Source organism: Lissotriton helveticus, chromosome 3_2, assembly GCF_964261635.1.
Source record: "Lissotriton helveticus chromosome 3_2, aLisHel1.1, whole genome shotgun sequence".
NCBI lineage: Eukaryota > Metazoa > Chordata > Amphibia > Caudata > Salamandridae > Lissotriton > Lissotriton helveticus.
The window spans coordinates 158,385,388-158,411,332 of NC_136062.1; the positions used below are offsets into that span (position 1 = coordinate 158,385,388).

Below are 25,945 nucleotides of genomic sequence, written 5' to 3' on the forward strand. Positions count from 1 at the left end.
AAAGGACACCCTGTTGCACCCCTGAAATATGCATGGGTGCACATGTGGCGCACATACATGCCCTATGTGCATCACATGGCACTTTGAAAAATGCTGAAATGTGCATTTTTCCAAGAAATCGCAACTTACCACCAACTAGAAATTGGTGGTAATTTGCGATTCCTTAAGGGCATTTTGCTAATTTTTTTGGCTTCGCACATTGCATTTAAGGAATCGCAAAATTTGCGATTCCTTAAATGCAATTGCAAAATAAGGAATTGCAAATTTTGTGATTTCTTATTTTGCACCAGATTTTACTTCATACATATCATTTTGCTAATTCGCATTCGCAAGGCCGAAATTCGGCGAATTTCGGCCCTTGCGAATGCGAATTTGCTTCATACATATGGCCCTTAGTCAGCTTTGCAGTGCAAAATAAGTTTTGTAGGTTGTAAAGTAAATAGCAATCCAACACTTTATGCCGGTTTATGTTTCTTTTGCTGACTTTGTAACAGTGCAAACTGTTGACAAATCTGGCCCCAAAAGGACCATGATTAATCTGAAACCAGTGTTCAAGAGATGCTATAAGTAACAGTCAGATTTGGACTTTTATAAACATTTGTCATTGATGCTGCATCTAAAAATGTTAAGAGCCCCCCACTTCCCAATAGGGAGACCCCATGTTACTTACAGATCCAAAGAGTCGGCCTTTGCTGTTCATGGCTAGGAACAATCCACTCTGAACTCCAAACATGCAGACTACCCCTCTTTCCACGGGCGAGATTTCCAGCAGACCTACCATAAAACCATACAAGTAACACAGATCAGGTATGAATATCTCCACTAACAGACATTAACGTATTGTAAGTTCCAAGGCATGCTTTGTTTCAACTGTTTATTGACCTAGTATTTCATTTGGGGTAGAAAAAAAATAATTCTCCTAGATCACACTGTTTGTTAGTAAGAAACCAGGTCCATAACCTGGTTGAACATACAGAGCATCAATTCGCGCACCACACCATGCTCACCACATTTTCTAACAAGCATTGGAAGAGCCAGTTGGTCTGGCATCGGCTGTCAGTATTCTTGCTTTGTAAATACATGTTTTGTTTTTATCATGGTTTTTGAAAACTTTATTGTTGGAGGAGCTGAAGGGCCCTTACTATTAAAAAAATAAAATGCTTGAAAGCAAAAATCTTTTTGGGTCTCAAAAAGAACATATTTCCATAATAGCTCCTGGCATTGAAAAGGAATACTTTGTGTGTGGATGTGCACCCCATGAAAGAGCAGAATTCCGTCACTCACAGTGAAATTAACCAATGACTGATGTGACTTTTTCTCCTGCTTCATGCTGTATTGGGTGGAAGAAAAATCCGACTGGCGAAACAACAGACTAATCGATGAAGAGGGCTAATTGAAAGCCCCTATAGGTAAGTATATGTATACAATGTTCCTGTAACCTTTGTTTTTTTTCAGTGAATGTATATATATATATACACGTATATATATATATATATATATATATATATATATATATATATATATATATATATATATGAACACACTGTCACCAATGTAGCTTGCCTTCGATCCAAGGTAAAGGACAACACTGGAGCCGGGCCTCTATTTTTTGTGCGGATTTATTAGACACAATGTCCGACGTGTTTCGGAGTATAACACACTCCTTCTTCACGGGCAAGAAACTGTGTTTCAAAGACAACTAATAAAGTGCAAATCACGTGATTCAAACATAAAAGACATACTTCAACATTTGAAATTTGTAAGTCATTTCATCTCGATAAAGTTTTTAGCAATTAAAGAAAAGATTTGTAAATCATTATATACATTTATTTTGCAAGCCCACAGAGAAACATTTTTCAATGTAAATAAACGTGGAATAGAAAATACCGGACGTTATGTGCAAAGAACCATGTCCACCCTAACTGGACATGTTGGATATATATGTCTCCCATCAAGGCTGAATTGGGAAATTCACTCGTATCCATAAAAAAGGCATGTGGCCACAATAACAAAATGCCGCAAATGATGAGTATAATTATAAACAAAATTGACTCGGTTCGAGTTCAATGGTGGTTGCAAGGCGCGAACCGTTGTAATACACGGCAAGTTTAACGCGCCCTTAGCTGCACAAACATGTTGAGCTACGAGTTCCTATTCCAAGCCTAAGGCGAAAGTAAAGTACATGACATAGGCTGATAAGCCCCCAAGCCTGGTAAACACTTTATTTAATCAAACCCAAGTGGGTAAAGTATAAAGGCAACTTCGTCACCAAAATAAATACAAAATGCACTTTAATGGTTTGTGTGAAGATCAGCAAATAGAGTATAGCCCAAGTGGACAACCCTGCACAACTGGTCCGAAACTATAAAGTAATCCATTTCTGTTTCGGACAAAAAAGACTTCTATATATATCTTCCCTGTGTTCGTGTTTTAGGGGGTGGCTATCCCTGTCGTGGGCCCGCCGAATAAGAGGCTCGGGACAAAGCCAACGTTGGTGTTCAGTATATATATATATATATATATATTCACTGAAAAAACCATAGGTTATAGACCATATATAGTTAGGAATTAGCATTTAAAAAACCTTATTTTACTCACACAAAACCATTGAAATTCCATATATAGTTAGTTGCACTAACTATATATCGCGCACCCGCAATCCACTGCTGATCATGTCACATATTACATCATTCATGACATGGTCAGTGACATCACTGATGACATCACTGATGACATCTCAAATGACATCACTGATGACATCACTGATGACTACATCCAGTGACTGTATAATTCTGTAAAGTTTAAATATGTCTTACATATTGAAGAATGAGTGGATGTATAAGTGTCTTGATGAAGGATTTAGTAGGGGCATGGTTGACTGTATGAGTGACTGACTAAATGTGTCTCACTGAGTGCATGGGTTAGTGACTAAACTGTCTTAATTTGTGCATCATTATGTCTGTTGTTCTGTAAACTGCTGCATGTGTTGATCATTAGCTATATGATTAACTGTATGGGTTATTGATTGGTTGCCCAAGCATTTGCATGGGAGACTGAGTGTGTGTCTGGGTGGCTGGGAGGTGTATGACTCTCTGCATAGATGTGTGAGCAGTTGATTGACTAGATGTATGGGTTCAAAAGTGCATGTGGAAACAGCTGTATGGGCGGTTGACTGTGTGCATGAGTGTATTGGTGAGTGAATGGATATCTCAGTGCTACATGTCAAAGTAAGTACATATGTAAAACACAGTACATGTGAGAGTTGACATATATAAATAACTGTGCATAAGAGCCAGTGAATGTGTGAGTGGCTGTATGGATCATTGTGAACTTGTATCAAGGATTGTATAAGTGAGTAAATATGTTTTAGTATATGTTTGAATAAGTAAGGTGTGTATAACTGTATAGTTGAGGAAATGGAGGTGTGATTGATTCTTTGCATGACTGACTAAGTGTCTGAGTAACTCCATGGATGAGTGACAGTCTATGAGTGTCTGTTTACACTGAGTGTATCTAAGGTTATATTAGAGTCTGAAGAGGTTCATCGTATTATCACATGAATGATGTCATCAGTGATGTGATCAGTAATGTCAAATGAGATGTCATCAGTGATGTCATTTGAGATGTCATCAGTGATGTCATCAGTGATGTCATTTGAGATGTCATCAGTGATGTCATCAGTGATGTCATTTGAGATGTCATCAGTGATGTCATCAGTGATGTCACTGACCATGTCATGAATGATGTAATATGTGACATGATCAGCAGTGGATTGCGGGTGCGCGATATATAGTTAGTGCAACTAACTATATATGGAATTTCAATGGTTTTGTGTGAGTAAAATAAGGTTTTTTAAATGCTAATTCCTAACTATATATGGTCTATAACCTATGGTTTTTTCAGTGAATTTTCAAGGTTTTGTAAATGCTACTTCCTAACTATATATGGTCTATAACCTATGGTTTTTTCAGTGAATTTCAATGGTTTTTTAATAGCAAATATCATAAGCTGTCGAATGTCAAGTACGTGGTAAGTGAAAACATTTTCGTGTTTATGCACACTGATCTGCTTTGAATGGTGCCCCCCCCCCTCATTTCTATTAGGAGTACTCTCTCTTTGCAGATAGTGAAAGGTAGTTAACGCAGGCCTTTGCCCCCGTTGTAATCCGTCGTGCCTGCTTCTCTCTCCATTTGATTGATTGTTATCCAAGTATTTACTGTTTTAGAATTAGTTCTCTTTGGTTCATTCTCTATTTACAAACAAACACAGAGTCGCAATACTCTGTTTAGTCTTTGCAGATAACGAAAAATCGTGTAAAAAAAAAAGAAATGGAATGGAGCAAAATGAGTAGGCCACTAATGGGATCTCTTTTTGACCTCGCTAAAATAGAAACATTAGGAACAACCCCTCATGACAAATACAAAACTAGTGAGATGAACTGAACTCCACACAATGATGGCTGCAAAACAGCTCGGCTCCGCCACCCACCCCGCCCAAAATAACGATAAAGAGCGGCTGCCATGATTGGTTGCGGAATGACCACGACGGAGCTACGAAATGGTGCTGCTCTCATGCTAACCCCAGCTTCAGTCTGAAACATCCAGAAACACTGTAGACTACCAATTCGATCAGTTCCGGTAGCGCCCCAATGTAACCCGGTAGAGAAGAACTAGCCCTCCCCTCTTTGACTGATGGTTCTTGTTGCCTGTCCCTTCTGTTGTCATTTAACAGAACTATTTAGCCTGCTGAAAGGGGTTGTGTTCCGACCGCTGGTTGGTGGAGACATTTTGACTATATTCTGTACCTGCGTTGTTGCGTAATGCGTCATATGACGCGCCGCGTTAGCGCATCCGGAAGTCATCCGGGGCGCGCAGCGCGTAACGTAAGCATAACAAGTCATGTGACTTGTTAATAAAACTTTTCATTGGTTCATTTTACTTTTCTTATTGTAATGATGAAAGGCTTGGTCATATGACCTAAAAATTACGCTTTTCATTACTTCCGAACATTATTTTTTCTTAAATATATGTTATAATGTTCCAGGCTAATGTACTTTCCCGGAAATTTTACAACTGTCCTGCAAGTAAAATATATTCTTTTTTCGAGAAAAAGAGCGTTTCTTCGTCCCATGACGGAGCCGTTGAGCAAAAGAGGGTCGACCTGCTGTCTTAGTCGCCGATACGCCTGAATATGAGATTCTTATCGATCACTTTATGTTGCAGGAATAGAAAACACAACAGCCCTTGACCATTTATCTTTACTGCGTTCCTTCGTATTATACCTTTTACCCTTCATGTAATTGGTCTGCTTTATTTCACTTGCCTTTTAATGATTCTAAAACAGTCACTATTATTAAAAACTTTACCAATGTATATACTACTACCATGTTTTCTTTTAAAAACCTTTATTGTGAAAATTTCATTATACAAATACGAGCCTATAACCACGTGGGCCTGCCACGGAGCAAACTGTAATCGTATATGATGAATAGACATTTACACTGTAGAGGAACGTAACGGGCGGGCCATTAGGTTGCAAGAACTAAGGTGTCTAACAGTTACGGAATCGGTGGACGTACATTTTATAATTAAAATACGACAGGGCCAGTTACAATAAAATTATCTAGATATACATTTGCGGGCAAGTACCATGGGTGACGTTAATTCGAACTTTCAACAGTACAGTAATCAATAACACATCAGAAATTAATATCAATACGGATGTCGAAATATTCAATCAATTCTCGTCCCCGCCCGCCATGTGCTTCAAAACTGCATACGTATCTCGTGAATTCAAGGTTCTGCAACCAGTACACAACAAGGAGTTACGAGTCCCATTTATTCCGGCGCCATTTTGGGCGAGGACGGGCAGGTCCAGGATATAGTCAAAATGTCTCTACCAACCATCGACTATGATGATGTTCATATGCTGTATTTATTAGAGTAACACTCATCTGTCCACATGAAATTAATTTGCCACAATCTAAACATGTCATTTTAATCTTTCCAAAGTTCTTCTAAATATTTGGGACCGTTTCCCTTGCCTCTGAAGCTCTCAGTGCCACTTCTTTGATGAATGTACTAGCAGGTCAGGGGTTCTCCTCCAAATCTCTCTTTTATGCAGCACTATAATTAATTGGTGCCACCTCTCCATATGACGATGCATGGTATAGTTACCACAACTATATATTTTTTCGGTTCCTCTGGAGAGTTCATCGTGGCAGATGAAGCGTGTAACGTACCGGGCATTTACCTTTTTTTGCATGTACAGGAAAGGAAAAAAAAATCGAGCGTCCGAGTTCTAAGGTGTCCCAGGGCCATTTTAGTGGACCAGGCCCAAATCCAAAGAACAGGCCGCCATTTTGAGAGTCCTCTTGCAGCCGCCTGTCGCTGTAGCATCAAGAGCAGCCGAAACTCAGCTGAATGGCAACTGAAACGGTAAAGGGGCGCCCCACTACAGCAGACGAGCCTCCACCTAGGAAGGCCCATTCACGCTGGCTCCCCCCCCCCTTCGGGCACCCCACGCCGTTATTCGGAGCAGTATTGTAGGATGGCCACACCAGTGCGGCAACTTGCTAGACATCACCTCGGTGGTAACCGAATCTCAACGCCTTGTGGTGTCTTCTATTCAGAAAACATTGTTATGCTGCCTTTGACCTATTCGCCGCAAGTGCGCACACAACTCAACTGCATAGCTTGCTAGACACCACCTCGGTGCCATCCGGATCTTGGAATGTCAGCACTTTTTGGTGTCTTCTCTTCAGAAAATATTGTTGCGCTGCCTTTGGCCCCATTCGCACATCAGTCCGCTACTGACGCCATCTCACAGGCTAATGGGGCGCCCCACGCCGACTTTCAGCATTGTAGAATGACCACACCAGTACAGCAACTTGCTAGACATCACCTCGGTGCCATCCGGATCTCGGCGCCCCACTGCAGATGAAGTGCCTCTCAACTATGAAACCACCACGGTGACATCCGGATCTTGGCGCGTTGTGCTGCCTTCGGCCTATTCGCACATCGGTCCGCTACTGACGCCATCTCACAGGCTAATGGGGCGACCCACGCCGAGTTTCAGCATTGTAGGATGACCACACCAGTACAGCAACTTGCTAGACATCACCTCGGTGCCATCCGAATCTTGGCATCTCAACGCCTAGTGGTATCTTCCATACAAAAAATATTGTTACGCTGCCTTTGGCCCCATTCGCACATCAGTCCGCAACTTAGACATCACCTCGGTGCCATCCGGATCTTGGCATCTCAGCGCCTTGTGGTGTCAGTCAGAAAATATTGTTGCGCTGCCTTTGGCCCCATTCGCACATCAGTCCGCTACTGACACCATCTCACAGGCCAACAGGGCGCCCCACGCCGACTTTTACCATTGTACGATGGCCACACCAGTGCCACAACTTGCTAGACACCACCTCGGTGCCATCCGGATCTTGGCATCTCAGCGCCTTGTGGTGTCTTCAAATCAGAAAATATTGTTGCGCTGCCTTTGGCCCCATTCGCACATCGGTCCGCTACTGACGCCATCTCACAGGCCAACGGGGCGCCCCACGCCGACTTTCAACATTGTAGGATGGCCACAGAAGTGCGACAACTTACTAGACACCACCTCGGTGCCATCCGGATCTTGGCGCGTTGTGCTGCCTTCGGCCTATTCGCACATCGGTCCGCTACTGACGCAAACTCACAGGCCAACGGGGCGCCCCACGCCGACTTTCAGCATTGTAGGATGGCCACACCAGTGCACCTTACTAGACACCACCTCGGTGCCATCCGGATCTTGGCGCGTTGTGCTGCCTTCGGCCTATTCGCACATCGGTCCGCTACTGACGCCATCTCACAGGCCAACGGGGCGCCCCACGCCGACTTTCAGCATTGTTGGATGGCCACACCAGTGCGGCAACTTACTAGACACCACCTCGGTGCCATCCGGATCTTGCCGCGTTGTGCTGCCTTCGGCCTATTCGCACATCGGTCCGCTACTGACGCAAACTCACAGGCCAACGGGGCGCCCCACGCCGACTTTCAGCATTGTAGGATGGCCACACCAGTGCTGCAACTTGCTGGACACCACCTCGGTGCCATCCGGATCTTGGCGCGTTGTATTGCCTTCGGCCTATTCGCACATCGGTCCGCTACTGACGCCGCCTCACGTGCCAACGTATTTTCTCCGCATTTTATACCCTATGCCGCATAACAGGTCATGTGACTTGTTTATAAAACTTTTCATTGGTTCATTTTACTTTTGGTTTCCTAATGATGGAAGGCTTGATCATATGACCTAAAAACAACACTTTTCATTGGATGAAAACTTTTTTTTTTCCCAAACGATGAAAGCCCCACCTTGTTTCTGGATGTTTCAGACTAAACTGGCGTCAGCATGAGAGCACCACCATCTCGTAGCTCCGTCGTGGTCATTCCGCGAGCAATCATGGCAGCCGCTCCCCACCAGAAGCCTGCAGGAGTCGGGGCCCCCAAAACTTTTGATGAATTCTCAAGGCGGAGGGGACGCTTTCGAGAATGGGGTCCAAGACCTAGCAGACAAGCGTCCGATTTCCAAGGTGTCCCAGGGCCATTTGAGTGGACCAGGCCCAAAAAGGAAAGAGCCTGCCGCCATTTTGAGAGTCCTGTGACAGCCGCCTATCGCTGCACCGCAAGAGTGGGCGCAACTCAGCTGAATTGCGGCTTTTGACACAGTGGACCAAAAACGGACGGAATGGCAACTGAAACGGTAAAGGGGCGCCCCACTACAACAGATGACACTCCACCTGGAGAGGCCCATTCACGCCGCCTCCCCCGGGGCGCCCCACGCCGTTATTCGGAGCAGCATTGTAGGATACCAAAACCAGTGCGGCAACTTACTGGACATCACCTTGGTGCCATCGTTCTGCTGCCTTGGAACTATTCGCACAACAGTTTGCTACTGATGACCCACCCCCCGCGACGCCCCACGCCGTTATTTGCTGGGTGGCAACTTACTAGACATCACTTTCGTGTCATCTAGATTTCGGCGCGTTCTGCTGCCTTGGAACTATTCGCACAACAGTTTGCTACTGATGACCCACCCCCCGCGACGCCCCACGCCGGAAATCTGGACGTTGTGCTGCGTTGGGACTATTCGCACAGCCGACCGCTACTTCGTTGTTTTTCCCTAAAAATGTTTATATGTTATTACTATTTTTGTTTTCTTGTATATATTTATAAATTATTAAAGTTTTATAATCTTACTACTTTGTCGGAGTGCTATATATTTTTAATGTGACACATAATTGTAAAAACTTTGATGTACAAAGAGTCATCCCTGGAATCTTCCGCTTCACGCTCGGTCCCCTCCCCAATCACAATACAGGATGGTTTTCAGATAATAGAAACGCTTCTGCTGTGACGGATCTCATCGAGTGTGGGCCTTGATCTACTATAACTCCTTTGAAGAGGGGTGATTCTTTACAGCTGTGGCCATAAACTACATCTGCAGGGCTAGCTGATAGCCTAGGACCGGCCTGGACAATCGGACACAGAGGAAAAGGAGTGTCAGAGGGTGCGGTAGTGAATAGGGCGAAAGGGAGGTGTCGGGCGGGCACAGGGTGTGATTCTCAGGGAAGAGCAGCGCAGATGGGGGGAGGTTTATTACCCATGCATAAGACAGAGAGCGGGGGTGACCACTGCCTGGGTGAGATGCTTGCGAGGGTGGGGAGCCATGCTAAGGATCGACAGCGTGCACAGAGTGGGTCTGGTCAAGGCATCTAAAATGGCTGCCGTGCACGACAAAAGTGTGGCATTTGAAAAAAGACAAGATGGCGCAGACAATGTTTTTCAACACTTCCTGATTTCCTTTGAATCGAACGTTAACAGACGTTGGGGCATATTACCAAAGTTAAGCGATATTTATCCCTAACGATGCATTGCAAAGATTTTTTTACCGTCAGAAATTATCGCAGATAAACCTTGCTATTATCAAGGTTTATCGCAAATATGATAAAAAACGACCGCAATGCATTAATATCGCTGAAAACTCAGCGATATTCATGCATTACCGAGCTAATGCTCTTAGCCATGTTATCCACCTCCCATTGGATAACATGGCTAAGAACTGCTCAGTACAAATGAGGATGGTCTGAGTATGGCAGATGTAATATACATATATATACAAATTCAGATAGGACCATGTTCACCTTTAAAGTTTAAACCAATCAAAAGAGAATTTAATTATTTGTATTTCTTTCAGGCGTTTTATTCATTCATAGCCAAAATTGTGTCGAGCAATTTATGATAAAGACATGTAATTGTTTCATCATTACATTCCGTATTCGAAATCGGTGTTCTCTGTGAAAAGGGAAGGGTAGGTGAATAAGTGAGGGGGACAGAGTAAAGGTGTTGTGACATAAATAGTTGCATCCAAGTTAAAAATGAAAAAACCTCTACAACCAAGCTAATGGGCAAAGGTTCCCAATTTTACATCACGCATAGATTTATGAGAATACATCTCTTAATTAGCTCCTATGGTGTGTCAAGGAAAAACGGCGTATTTCTACGTTTCGACCCCTGATACGCAAGAAGGGTGATTCACAGCCTCATGTTGGGGTCTTCGTCAGGAAGAGGAAAGAGAGCCTATGGGGTAAGTAAATACATAAATCAGAATTTTACAAGCGTGAACAGGCGTGGTGATAATTGTCAAAATGGTGATGTGGGTAGTTACCTACATCAGCCGACGGTCAATGAATGTGCCGTCTGCAGGAGGGGCTTTCAAATGCTCCAATGGAACTGAAATATAATAGAATAGGTGCCGTCAGGGCCCTATGTTTTGCTAAATCAAAAGTTATAACGGGGGCAAGTAAATAGAGGAACTTACTTGGTGTGCCGGCGAAAACTAGGCACAGGTAGATCTGTCCTCGATGGGGGTGATTTGTCTAAAAACAGAAGGGGAGGCTATTTTGAGCATGGGATTGCCGTGATGGTAAATCAGGTCTACAGCCAATATGCACTTAATAACTAAAAAATTGGTAATACATCAATTACCTTGCAGGGTTGAATTGTCAATGCCACCCTGTTATCCCAAACGCGTGTTCACTCGCGGTGGGGGTCTCAGTGCCGGTACGTTTTACTAAAAATAAATATAAAGCGGAACTGGGTTAAGTTTACTAGATCCGCTAGTCCGGAGCTACAGTGAGTGTGGCCGACCAAGTGAGTGGCCAGTTTGGGCAGTACATACCTTCTTGAATGCGAGCGCGCATCAGCGCTATTACTTCCCGGCAGCCTGCATCCGAAGAGACTCGCGGTGCAGGCGCTCAATGCCAGTGAAGGCTAGATGCAGAGGGGGCTCGGCCCGGCGGTCCAATGGGATCGTGGCTGGGTTCGCGCGTTCCCAGAGGCTTGCTTAAAGGGGTAGTGTCCCCTTCTGGGGAAGAGAACTGGCTGTTCGTCATCGGATCGAAGACGATCATTCCAGGGGAGGGGAAGAGATCTCAAATGATGTCGCAGGGTATTACCTGGCATATGGGGGTGTGGCATTACCGTCTATGCGCGCCGTTCTACATTTGTATTAACCAGTCACGGGGCAGACAGACTACATCCAATTACATAGCCTGATATTAAACAATGGATCGCCAAGCATTTAGCTCCACCAAATTAACATGTCTAAGACCAGACATTATGTACATAGATATTAATGCTTCAAAGGCATCCATACATATATTTTCTTATGGACCACTCCCCGGGGAAGGGAAAAACAGGTGGTAATACAGTGTAATACACTTCTACAGATTTAAAGCAGCATATGGAGAAAAGTACATATGGACGTTGATGCTTAACAAGTTACAACACATAGTATACATTCCACATGGATGTTCTCGAAGCAGTTCTGTGTGATGTCATGTTGTATATTAATGATAGTAATACACAGTGTGGATTCAGGGGGGGACAAAAGGCATTATTCCCAGGGTCTATTCGGGATTTAGTCCCGCCATCTGCGAGAAACTGGCCTCCAGTTCATTAAGTCCCTTGGTTATGGTTTGAAACTTCTGCATCCATTTGCATTCCCTTGTGTCCAGTGCGGCAGCTAGGTTACCACCCCGGGGGCCGAGGGTGATTTTTTCAATTATCAACCAGCGAATGGACTCTGGGGGATGGTTTTTCTCAGTAAAGTGCTCAACCAAAGGGGCCCCTAAGGTTGCGCAGCGAATCCTGCTGCAGTGTTGGAAGATGCGGTTCTTTGCTTTTTGCTGCGTTTGTCCAATGTACATCAGGTTGCATGGGCAAAGAATCGCATAAATCTGCAATAAGAACTGCTCAGGGCAGCTGTTACTTTTTCGAGATATTCGCGCTTATCTCGAATATTTCCAAAAGTTGATAATAGGAGATAGCGATGTTAGCGACTGTTTCCAGTCGCTAACATCTTGGCATGCCCACTTTGCATGTCATTAGTGATAAATATCACTCACATGCAAAGTGGGGCCCAAGATGGTCGCTATCTCCTACTAGCCGTCGCTAACTGGTGTTAGCAACAGCTAGGTAATACAGATATAATTTTATCTCCGCGGAGCGCTGTTACAGATATATATCTTGTTTTTGAACGTTAATTTCTCAAAATGCACTGAAGCACATATATTGAGACCTAGCAAAGGCACATCGGGCTACCAGTCCCTAATATTTTACCAAGTTTCGTGCAAATCCATTCAGCCGTTTGATTATTATTATTATTTTTTTTTTTTGCCCCGCGGGGCCCTTTTAAAACCTCCACATCAAACCTAGGGGGTCAGCGAGGATCTACTATGCCCCTTATGGTCATTTGCCCCTTCGCTTTGGCCTCCTCTTGTCTCTCGATCCTACCGAGAGACAAGATGGCGGCCGCTACGGACTGTTTGGAATGTTTACAGACACCGGAGAGCCAATCAGCTTCGCTTCGCAAAGCTCCGTAACGCGAAAAGTACGCGAAGCGGTGCGCTGTTACAGATATATATCTTTTTTTGAACGTTAATTTCTCAAAATCCACTGAAGCACATATATTGAGACCTAGCAAAGGCACATCGGGCTACCAGTCCCTACAATTTTGCCAAGTTTCGTGCAAATCCATTCAGCCGTTCGATTATTATTATTATTTTTTTTTTTTGCCCCGCGGGGCCCTTTTAAAACCTCCACATCAAACCTAGGGGGTCAGCGAGGATCTACTATTCCCCCTTATGGTCATTTGCCCCTTCGCTTTGGCCTCCTCTTGTCTCTCGATCCTACCGAGAGACAAAATGGCGGCCGCTACGGACTGTTTGGAATGTTGACAGACGCCGGAGAACCAATCAGCTTCGCTTCACAAAGCTCCGTTGCGCGAAAAGTACGCGTCCTGGAGCGCTGCCCGGTCCGCTGTTACAGATATATATCTTTTTTTAAACGTTAATTTCTCAAAATCCACTGTAGCACATATATTGAGACCTACAAAAGGCACATCGGGCTACCAGTCCCTACAATTTTGCCAAGTTTCGTGCAAATCCATTCAGCCGTTCGGGCTAAAAGTGAGGCCAACCGCCCTATGGAAAACTCAATGTTAAAAACACGTTTTGGGACCCCCCTTTTTTCTCGACCCCCCCTGGACGAACCCCCCCCCAATTTTCAGGGGCTGCTCAGAAACAAAATGTGCCATTTTCCTGAAAATTTCAGCCAATTCCGTCCACAAACGCCAAAGTTATTAGACATAGAATTTTCAAAAAACCCATAGAGAAAAAATCCTAACTATATATACCTACTGGCGACCGCCAGTAGGTAATATATATATATATATATATATATATATATATATATATATATATATATATATATATTCACTGAAATTCAGTGAAATCTGAACCTAACTATGACGTCCCTAGAACCTTTGGTATGCAAGTGAAAAAAAAAGTTGTAGGAAAGTTATAGTTAGGCTCAGATTTCACTTGTACAAAACCAGTGAAATTCAGCAGTTATGGTTACCTGAGCTAACTATAACTCACGCGGTCGCAATGTACTTCTTATGACCTCACATATTACATCACTCATGACATGGTCAGTGACATCACTGATGACATCCCAAATGACATCACTGATGACATCATTCCCAGAACCACTCACACACCCACTCACACACCCATACAAGTTCTCATACGCCCACTCACATACCCACTCACAGACCCATACAAGTACTTACACAACCACTAACCTATCCGTAGAGCCACTCACACACACAAAATCATAGAGCCTGGTTACTACCAGTCACTCACCCATACATGGATGAGTGATTACGAACTACAGTTCCCATAATGCACGTCCCATTGGAGGGAGTGCAGTATTTAAATGGGAATGTCATATACACGCATCCTCCGTGAAAGCCTCTGAAGAGAAAGCTGAGGAGCTTTCGAAACACGTCAGGCAAACCTACACAGAGGCGGTTAATGACTGAGCAGGACCCGTCCATACCATGAAAGGAGAGTTCTCTTGCTGCTGTTGGCCGAGTGAGACTCGACTGATGGACACATCTTGGAGCTGTATGTATTCGCGGCCGTCCTGCCACGGAGTCTGCACCAACCCCGAGGAAACAGGGGGCCACTCGACGAGGTATTTACCAAATCGAAAATGTGGGTCAACAGAAGAGGATTTAGGACGGGACCGCCCATACAGAGTATAATGCGTGCAGCCATTTGGGGGATGAGAGATTACGAACTACAGTTCCCATAATGCACGTCCCATTGGAGGGAGTGCAGTATTTAAATGGGAACGTCATATACACGCATCCTCCGTGAAAGCCTCTGAAGAGAAAGCTGAGGAGCTTTCGAAACGCGTCAGGCAAACCTACACAGAGGCGATTAATGACTGAGCAGGACCCGTCCATACCATGAAAGGAGAGTTCTCTTGCTGCTGTTGGCCGAGTGAGACTCGACTGATGGACACATCTTGGAGCTGTATATATATATTATCTTCATTTTTCTATATTTTGAAATTTACTAAAATAATTGCGAATTTGAATCATTATTTAATGAGGAATATTTAGTATATATTGATATAATATGACACTAGTCGGTCATTTTTTTGATATCTTTGCATTGGTCATAATGAATTATGAACATTGTTTTTTTATGAAACGAGCAATTTTGATCTGTCATTAATTTGGAGGTTTTTGTTTTTCTGTATTAACTTGAAACTTTTTGTAAACATGTTGAAATCAATAAGGTTTTCTTTTTCGATGTATATGCAATATGGCTCTATCCATAGTCTTTTTTCTATTTTCTTTATTGCACTTTTTTTGTGTGTTTGAATTGATATCACCTGTGCACTGATTATAAAATGTGGTTGATCTACGGGGCGCGTCATGTGAACAAGCTCCTTTTAGGAGTGAAACGCGTCATGGACGACACCATGTCTTTTTATTTCGTCTTTGTGAAATAAATACATCTCACTGGATAATTGGTTTGCTGCCTCCTTTGATCTGTTTTGATTTCGAAAAATAAGTCACGACAAGAGGTCCTTACCTGGTGTTCCTTCACCTCGGATTTGTGAAACAGGCATATCTGCTATATCTAAACACCGGAGAAGCTGCTTCCGGCTTTTGGACCCTCCTGCTCTTTGAGGCACTGCGTTGTTGCAGCACACTACGTTTCTACGTATCGACTATTGGATTGGTTCGAGTCGTGCTTTGCTGTGCCCCCTGCCTGGAATACGTTTGGATTTTGGAGAGGTTAACGGCCGGAGCAGGAGTTGTCGAACGGCGTGGTAGCTGGTTGACCGGTCGGTCGGCTGACTGACATGGATTCCGGCACCGATTCCGGTAAGACGCTCTTGCGATTGAACGTTCTCCATCTTTTCCAATTCTTTTTTCCACAAGGCGGGTTGCGCGATAGTGACATTTTTGCGAGCTCGGAAAGGCTCTATTGAACTTTTGAGCCCGTAACTAATTAAGGCAGCTACCTTCTATTTCTTTGTTATCCGTGACTATATTCAATATATATTGACAGGCTAAACTGCTTTCACATGATGATATCCAGCGACGCGCTCCGGAACCGCGAAAGCGCGGCAGAGGCTCGTTTTGAAAATTTACCGACAGTGGTTAATCAACAGACAAAGAACACTGCAACTGAGACAAATAAAGATGTCAAATCACTCTTGAAAACACTTGAAAAGCTTTTGCGTAATGAACTTTCCAAATGGTGGGAAAAGAAATCATTAGAAAAATACTGTGATGTCAATAGGGTCCCACGTGGTTTACGAGTTTTAATTGTGCCGACCTACGAAAATCCAAATCCCGAAATGTTGCAGGAATGGGCAATAAACAACTTGAAAAGCTCTATGAATATGATACATAATAATCAAATATGCGGAAATTGACCGCGATGCAATCTTGGTGGAAATTGACAAAGTGAACACATTATTAGAAGCGACTGGTGAAACTGACCTGATAGAAAAGACCAAAGTGGAAATTGATGTGAGGATTAAAAAACTAGAGGAAACAATTATAGAGCGAAAGGTATTCAAATTCGCACGTGACAGAGATGATTATGCAGCCGGCCGTATATTTACATTTTCTAAAAAATATGACAACTACAAACGTAAGGCAATGGCTGGCAACAACAAACCGAATTCTAGCGCATGTGGTGCAGCAAGCAGTAATGACACAAGTTCAATACCGCAAGATCATTCTGACACAATTTCTCTAACCTCTGTTACCTCGCTTTCTTCTAACGACTCTGATGTAAACTCAACTACCATGCAACCAGGTTTATCGAGTCTTGCAAGGTTTTCTCTAATTGATGAACTTAATTTTGTGAACGAGGACCGGCGATATTCCCTGCACTCCCGCAATCCTCCATCAAAGCCAGTAAATCAAAGAGCAAAAACCGGCGCGCAAGGAAACGAAGATACAAACAAAAATACCTCTCAACCAAAAACCAAGAGGAATTGGAGAAAGTGACTGACATCACTGAAAATACAGTGGTAAATCTTACTGATACTATTCTTACTAAAGCTGAGGAACAGTTATTATCGTTGGGTTTGAGTTTTTGTCCAAAAAACAGATTTTCATATAACCAAACACGTATTGATGTTTTTAAATTCATCAGGAAGATCAAATTGATGAAATATTTTAAGCTAAATCCCGAACGTAAAAATGTGAGGATAATTTGCCACCAATACAAGTTGGGGACTCTGGGGGCTTACAGAATCTTTATGACTTGGCATATGAAGATGACTCACAGCGAGGTCCCACTGTGAGCCAAGTTCTAAGAGTCAATTCACCTGCCCCCAGCCTGTTCAAACCCAAATCTACCTTTCTTCCTGTTATGCCTAGGGATGCTTTGGACGTGTACAGTGACAGGGTAATTACTGAACTTAAGATCTTAAATCGTAGAGTTTTGAATAAAACCAGACAAACTAATTACTTCAACACACAATACCACCGATTGGTGAGAAAACTGCAAAACAATCGGGAGGTAATAGTTAAAAACTCTGATAAAGGAGGCAATGTTGTTCTTTGGGCACGAACTGACTACCTTGTTGAGGCCACCCGTCATCTTTCAGATGCTTCTTGTTATACAACATCTAGCCAACATGCTATGGTTAACACAGAAGTGGCCACCCGTAAAAAACTATCAAATTGGTACAAATCAGGCCTACTTTCCAAGAATGAGTTAAATTTTTTAAATGTTGAAAATCCAATCACACCATTCTTGTATTTCCTCCCAAAAATTCATAAGTCAGTATCCCCAGTACCTGGTCGTCCGATCATCTCAGCAATTGGTAGTATCAATGAGAAAATCTCCAAATATGTTGATTTCTTTTTACAACCCTTTATGATTTCATTGCCCTCGTATCTTAAGGATACCACAGATTTTTTGAATAAGGTTACAAATGTATGTTGGCATTCTAATCTTATATTCTTGGTAATGGACATTGAGTCTTTGTACACCTCGATAAACCATTCTCATGGTTTAAAGGCTTCAGAGTATTACCTTAACAAACGTGATATTGTATTTCGTGGTCATAATTCAATGCTGCTTGAAATGATACGTATATGTCTAACTTCAAACTATTTCAAGTTTCAGGGTAACATTCACCAACAGTTGCGTGGGGTGGCAATGGGATCGTGCTTCTCCCCCAGCTATTCGTGTTTACACGTTGGCTGGTGGGAGGAGCGCGTTCTCAGTGTCACACATGCCAAATGGTTGCCTTACATTTCTCACTATTGGCGTTACATCGATGATGTGTGTATTCTTTGGAATGGAACTGTGACAGAGGCTAGCACCTTTGTGAGTGAAATTAACAACAATGAGTTATATCTAAAGTTTACGGCATCTATCAATAGTGAAGTGGCAGAATTTTTGGATGTGCAAATGTATGTGGAGAATGCTGAATTAAAGACCAAACTTTTCCGCAAAACAACTGCAGGAAACTCCATATTACATGCTCATAGTGCACACCCAAATCATACCATCAACAGTATCCCATACCGCGAGTTCATTAGAATTCGTCGCATTTGCGGTCACACAACAGCAGCTGACGTTTGTTTAGAGCAGTCTGTAGAAAGATTTCTCAGAAGGGGATACTCTAGAAAAATACTGGAACAGGCTCTTGTCAAGGTAAAATCCTTAGATCGTAAAACATTACTAGAACCAAAACTGGTCCAGAATGTACACACTGAATGCACTATAAGGCTAATAACTACTTTCAGCACGCAAGAAAGGGCCATTCGCCGTATCATCTGTTCTGAATGGCCAATCGTACTTACTGACAACATTTTGAACCCTATGTTACCTACATTACCATCAATTACATTTTGACGTGCTCCTTCAATGCGAGATGCCTTAGATAGACCAATGCCGGAAGTCTTACCAAAGAAACCGTGGTTCTTTAAAACTGGTTTTTTTAAATGCACTTCATGCAGAGCATGTACTTTTGCCTGCAATTCAACATATTATACATCAGCATTCAGTAACAAAAAAATCCCTATAACTGAACATTTGACTTGCAGGTCAGACTTTGCAGTCTACAAATTAAGATGCTCTTGCAATTTAGATTATATAGGGAGCACAAAACTCCCTGTGCATCAACGTATATTACAGCATATACGAGCCATTGTGAACAGCAACAGCGATTATCCTGTTGCAAGACATTTTAAAGCTGTCCACAATAACCAGTTAAAAGATCTTCAGTATACGGTCTTATGCTCAGTACCTGTCCCCAGTCGGGGAGGCAATCGTGAACGTCTACTGAGACAAAAGGAGGCACATCTTATTCTGTTACTTGACACCAGAGCCCCCAATGGTCTGAATCTTACGGAAGATTTGCATGTCTTCCTGTAGTTTATGGCACCTTGACTGTATTCGTAACAGCATTTCTGTATTATATGGTTCCTTATGAGATACTTTGAGTGCATTTTTTAATGGTTTCTAGAACACATCTGCTGATTTCTGAAAAATATAAAGTGCTTTTTCAAGATGTTACTATGTAGAGTATGATTAGCATAGATAATATTGGCCACATTAGTTTGTTTTTGTTTTTTTGTTCTTTACGTTTCTCTGCTACAGCTTTCTATTAAGATTTTTTTAACATTATTATTTTGTATCTGATTTAACATGCTCTAGTTTTGTTATATACGTTTAAAAAAAATAATTATATTTGTTGTTTGTATTTTTAGGCCATATTTCACCATATGACTATCTACTGTCTACTGAACCTGTTGATTTCAGAAGGAAACACACCCCCAATGGATCATATCTAAAAATCTGCTATATCAATGATGGACTTGATGAATATTATCTGATTTGATCCGACATTATTATTGACTTTTTGCTCTATCACTGGTTGACCATTATTATGCATTTGAGATTATGACACTTGTCTATTATCTTCATTTTTCTATATTTTGAAATTTACTAAAATAATTGCGAATTTGAATCATTATTTAATGATGAATATTTAGGATGTATTGATATAATATGACACTAGTCGGTCATTTTTTTGATATCTTTGCATTGGTCAAAATGAATTATGAACATTGTTTTTTTATGAAACGAGCAATTTTGATCTGTCATTAATTTGGAGGTTTTTGTTTTTCTGTATTAACTTGAAACTTTTTGTAAACATGTTGAAAACAATAAGGTTTTCTTTTTCGATGTATATGCAATATGGCTCTATCCATAGTCTTTTTTCTATTTTCTTTATTGCACTTTTTTTGTGTGTTTGAATTGATATCACCTGTGCACTGATTATAAAATGTGGTTGATCTACGGGGCGCGTCATGTGAACAAGCTCCTTTTAGGAGTGAAACAGGTCATGGACGACACCATGTCTTTTTATTTCGTCTTTGTGAAATAAATACATCTCACTGGATAATTGGTTTGCTGCCTCCTTTGATCTGTTTTGATTTCGAAAAATAAGTCACGACAAGAGGTCCTTACCTGATGTTCCTTCACCACGGATTGGTGAAACAGGCATATCTGCTATATATATATATATATATATATATTCAACAAAGTTTGCCCAAAGCAATGAGAGCGCACACGATTTCAGGAGAAACCATCTGGTTTATTTCAATAAAAAAACGAGCAACAGCATTCATCTTTGAATTCATTCCGTCCGACGCGTTTCCTGGCTCCTGCCTCTTAATCATGGACCTTTTCATAGACTCAGCAGCTGACTCTGATTGCTTCATTTGGAACTGCCTTCTTTACATACCCCAGTGAGCCTCGCTGTTTACGTCACTTTCTCCATGCATGCTAGGATTTGTAGTCCCAATCAGAGTCCATTATTACCTTCCAGTAGGTTCTGCTTCGTGTATGACTTTTTTAAAAGTTAATTTAGGAAAGTTCCTATTCCCCTCCAGTGGGTCATGTTGCTGCGCCCGTTTATATTTTCTGCTTCTGAAATGCTGTGAATCAAGTCTGGCACAGTTCCAACTTGCAGCCTCTCGTTTACATAATGGACTCTGATTGGGACTACAAATCCTAGCATGCATGGAGAAAGTGACGTAAACAGCGAGGCTCACTGGGGTATGTAAAGAAGGCAGTTCCAAATGAAGCAATCAGAGTCAGCTGCTGAGTCTATGAAAAGGTCCATGATTAAGAGGCAGGAGCCAGGAAACGCGTCGGACGGAATGAATTCAAAGATGGATGCTGTTGCTCGTTTTTTTATTGAAATAAACCAGATGGTTTCTTCTGAAATCGTGTGCGCTCTCATTGCTTTGGGCAAACTTTGTTGGATTTAATTACACGGCAGCCCTGCCGTGGAGAGCTGCGCCATCTCCAAACTCACGAGTGAGAGGCTGCAAGTTGGAACTGTGCCAGACTTGATTCACAGCATTTCAGAAGCAGAAAATATAAACGGGCGCAGCAACATGACCCACTGGAGGGGAATAGGAACTTTCCTAAATTAACTTTTAAAAAAGTCATACACGAAGCAGAACCTACTGGAAGGTAATAATGGACTCTGATTGGGACTACAAATCCTAGCATGCATGGAGAAAGTGACGTAAACAGCGAGGCTCACTGGGGTATGTAAAGAAGGCAGTTCCAAATGAAGCAATCAGAGTCAGCTGCTGAGTCTATGAAAAGGTCCATGATTAAGAGGCAGGAGCCAGGAAACGCGTCGGACGGAATGAATTCAAAGATGGATGCTGTTGCTCGTTTTTTTATTGAAATAAACCAGATGGTTTCTTCTGAAATCGTGTGCGCTCTCATTGCTTTGGGCAAACTTTGTTGGATTTAATTACACGGCAGCCCTGCCGTGGAGAGCTGCGCCATCTCCAAACTCACGAGTGAGAGGCTGCAAGTTGGAACTGTGCCAGACTTGATTCACAGCATTTCAGAAGCAGAAAATATAAACGGGCGCAGCAACATGACCCACTGGAGGGGAATAGGAACTTTCCTAAATTAACTTTTAAAAAAGTCATACACGAAGCAGAACCTACTGGAAGGTAATAATGGACTCTGATTGGGACTACAAATCCTAGCATGCATGGAGAAAGTGACGTAAACAGCGAGGCTCACTGGGGTATGTAAAGAAGGCAGTTCCAAATGAAGCAATCAGAGTCAGCTGCTGAGTCTATGAAAAGGTCCATGATTAAGAGGCAGGAGCCAGGAAACGCGTCGGACGGAATGAATTCAAAGATGGATGCTGTTGCTCGTTTTTTTATTGAAATAAACCAGATGGTTTCTTCTGAAATCGTGTGCGCTCTCATTGCTTTGGGCAAACTTTGTTGGATTTAATTACACGGCAGCCCTGCCGTGGAGAGCTGCGCCATCTCCAAACTCACGAGTGAGAGGCTGCAAGTTGGAACTGTGCCAGACTTGATTCACAGCATTTCAGAAGCAGAAAATATAAACGGGCGCAGCAACATGACCCACTGGAGGGGAATAGGAACTTTCCTAAATTAACTTTTAAAAAAGTCATACACGAAGCAGAACCTACTGGAAGGTAATAATGGACTCTGATTGGGACTACAAATCCTAGCATGCATGGAGAAAGTGACGTAAACAGCGAGGCTCACTGGGGTATGTAAAGAAGGCAGTTCCAAATGAAGCAATCAGAGTCAGCTGCTGAGTCTATGAAAAGGTCCATGATTAAGAGGCAGGAGCCAGGAAACGCGTCGGACGGAATGAATTCAAAGATGGATGCTGTTGCTCGTTTTTTTATTGAAATAAACCAGATGGTTTCTTCTGAAATCGTGTGCGCTCTCATTGCTTTGGGCAAACTTTGTTGGATATATATATATATATATATATATATATGTGAAAGAGCAAACGCCACTGCGCTTAAGAGGGCACACGACGGTGCTCTGTTCCTTCCGGATTGTTGCTTTCAGCAGCCCACCTTCCTTGATTCTGCATTTTTGATTCTGCAAGGGGACATAACTTACCTGCATGGACTGCATTTCCCAAAATGCTTTTAAAATCAGCACAAGCCACGCCCACTGAGGGCGTATTTCACCGAATTGAAATAAAAGTAGTGAAAGTCAGGTGAGCGTTTCTGTGCCTTTGTTGAAGCCCATGAATAAGAGGCGTATTGCCTTGAAACGCGTCGGGAATGGAAAAATGCAGAATCAAGGAAGGTGGGCTGCTGAAGGCAACAATCCGGAAGGAACAGAGCACCGTCGTGTGTCCTCTTAAGCGCAGTGGCGTTTGCTCTTCCACATATCGCACGGCGGCCAGGGCCTTGGAAGAGGAGCACCAGTCTCATACCTTGTGAGAAGGCTGTGGAGGGGGACAATCTCTCTCAATCCGGCTCGATGTTCTGAGCAAAGGAAAGCCCACACCCAGCGATTCTAGGAGCAACATAAAGGGGACAAGATGGCTTATTGTCTCTTGTTTGTCCGTGCACCTAGGGCATTTATCATTATCGTTTTCTCTTGCCATTTAGCTGTAAATGACCTTGTTGGAAGGGTGCCTACTCTAAGTTGGAAATAGAGTTTGCGGTCATACTGCTTCTCTATGGCCTCCCAGTATGATTCCAGCTTCGGCTGATCCTTAAATTCCAGATAACGACCTGTTAGATGTAAAGGAAGACCCTTTGTACATGCTTTTAATTTAACCGTCTCCCAATACTTTGACTTCAGAATTTTTTGGGAGGGGAAAACAGCGTTTGCAGGGTCGTTCCAAAGTTCTCCCATTCCCAGGCTGAACAGCAAGGACCTAATGGCCTTAAGCCAGTATATTTTGTGGGAGGAATCTTTGGCAATTATTTCCTTTAAATCCCCCGCATAATGCTGCAATTCTCCTGTGGTCCATATCCTACGCCAATAAAGTAACGGACGTAGGGAAGCAAGATCTTGGACAGATTTTTTTCCAAGGTCCCACATTAATGGTATCAGCGGGGTACTTGCCGGAACGCTAGTAGCTTTTCTCAAAACTTCATTTTCTGCTAGCGTCAAATTTGTTAAATTTTCGAACTCCCAAAGTTCTGCTCCATAAAGGGCCGAACTTAGCACCTTCATTCCATATATCTCTAATAGTGGGCTAATGGGTTTTGATACTGAGGAATTAAACCCTTTGAGAAGAGAACCTGCCTGCTGATGATGTTTTAGGACTGCTAGATCTATTTGGCTAGTCCATCCCAAATCTCTCTGGAGGGTAACCCCCAGATAAATAAAGGCGTCAACCCGCTCTAGCGGGGAGTTATTCAAGTATATCTTCCCCCTAAGGGGTTTAGCAGACCCAAGGGGCTTGCGGTCAGTAAGGACCATAAACTTTGTTTTTGCTGTATTTAATTCATGGCCCCGGTCCAAGCAAAAAACCTCAAAGAACCTTAAGGCACATTGGAACCAACTTGGCGTTTTAGAGATTATCAAGGTGTCATCCGCGAACATGAGGATCGGGACTCGCTCACTACACATCACAGGGGCATCGGTCGGGACCAAGGAGAGGAAATCCGCCACCCCGTTCATGAAGAGCGAGAACAAGGTTGGCACCATAACGCAATCCTGCTTGACTCCCTGCTCAACAGGGAAGGGTTCCGTAACCTCTCCCTGTCGTCCCCACCGAACCCGAGCGAATGTGTCCTCATGTAAGCGGACGATCAAGCTCAACGGCTCGGGTCCATCCCTAGTTCCTCCAGGACTCGCCACAATTTGTTACGGGGAACCAGGTCGAAAGCCGCCCTTAGATCAACAAAAAAGGCGTATAAAGTACCTTTCTCCAAAATCACAGTGCACCAGTATAAGATAATAAACCGGACTACCTGGTCTATGGTGCTGGTCTTGGGTCTAAAGTCAGCCTGGAGGTGACTCAGGATGTTATAATCATCCATCCAGGTCTGGATTGTCCCCAAAACCAGCTGTCCCATGATTTTCTGGATGGAGTCAATTAAGCTGATAGGTCTATAATTGCCTGCTGACGATTTATCCCCTTTTTTGCAAACAGGCACTATTTCAGCACCTTTCCACGAATGTGAATTGCCATCCCTTGAGCTATTGCATTTGCCAGATACATAATGTAAAGCCGCCATTTTTTTTATCGTTTAGAGATAGGTCGGCGGGCACACAGTCCATTCCTGGTGCGCGTCCCTCAGTCACTAGATCAAGCGCCCTATCAACTTCTCTTACAGTGAAGGCAGCCTCATTGTAAAAATTGTGAACATGAGTCCCCTAACTATTGCCAGCTTCACTACTGGCATATTGAGGCTTGAAGAAATCTACGCATGCGCTTTGAGCAACATTATTTTGAGGGCTCTTCCGATGCCCACCCCTGTCCCATTTAAAAAGATTCCAAAAAATGTTTGGGTTCTTGGACTCGCATGCCGCCTTAAGGTACCTTCACCTTCTTTCTTCCCATATTTTTTTAGCAACGAGCTGTTTGTGCCTATAATTTGCTTGTGCTAGCTTTATTTCACTAAAATCTTTAGTTTTTAATGCTTCACCCTGCTCCCCCCTAGCTTGACGGCATGAGCCATCATACCAGTTATCCACTTTGCGAGTTGGGGCTCTATTACCTTGGCTAGGTTTGTAGAAGTAAGTTTTCCATTTGGTGAAGAAGTTATCATGGGCATCCATAAAAGGTTTATACAAGGACCCATGCGTTATAACCACCTCCATAGTTGCTAGGACACCTTCCAAACCGAACTCAATGTCAGTCATGATATTCGGATGCTCTACAACTTGACACCACTTAAGGTGGCGCTCATCATTTGTTGTTACTAAGTCAGGCGGAATAGATCCCCTGGACATTTCGTCCACTTTATGTACACCCAGGTTGAACACCGCGGTCAGGGGGTTGTGGTCACTCTCGATACGGGCCATTACCTCCATATCGAGAAGAGTGTACCACAACTTAAGGGGAATAAGTAAGTAATCAATATTACTTGCCCTAACACCATTATCGAAAGTTACCTTACCCATCCTGTCCGACAATGTTCGGCCATTAGCAGCCCTCAACTGGTTCCCCATGCAGAGATCCTTCAACTGAATAGCGGCCTCTGTCCATTTTCTTATAGGTTTACTA

The 25,945-nt window shown here is 43.0% G+C and overlaps 1 protein-coding gene across 1 annotated transcript in view; it reads right to left on the reverse strand.

Moving 5' to 3' along the window:
• Nucleotides 1–25,945, reverse strand: part of LOC144826253 (fibroblast growth factor 4A-like) — a 230,550-nt gene that overhangs the window by 167,530 nt on the left and 37,075 nt on the right. Inside the window, exon 2 of the mRNA XM_078684619.1 lies at nt 671–774. Coding sequence (XP_078540745.1) covers nt 671–774 — 104 coding nt within the window. The remainder of the gene's footprint in view (nt 1–670; nt 775–25,945) is intronic.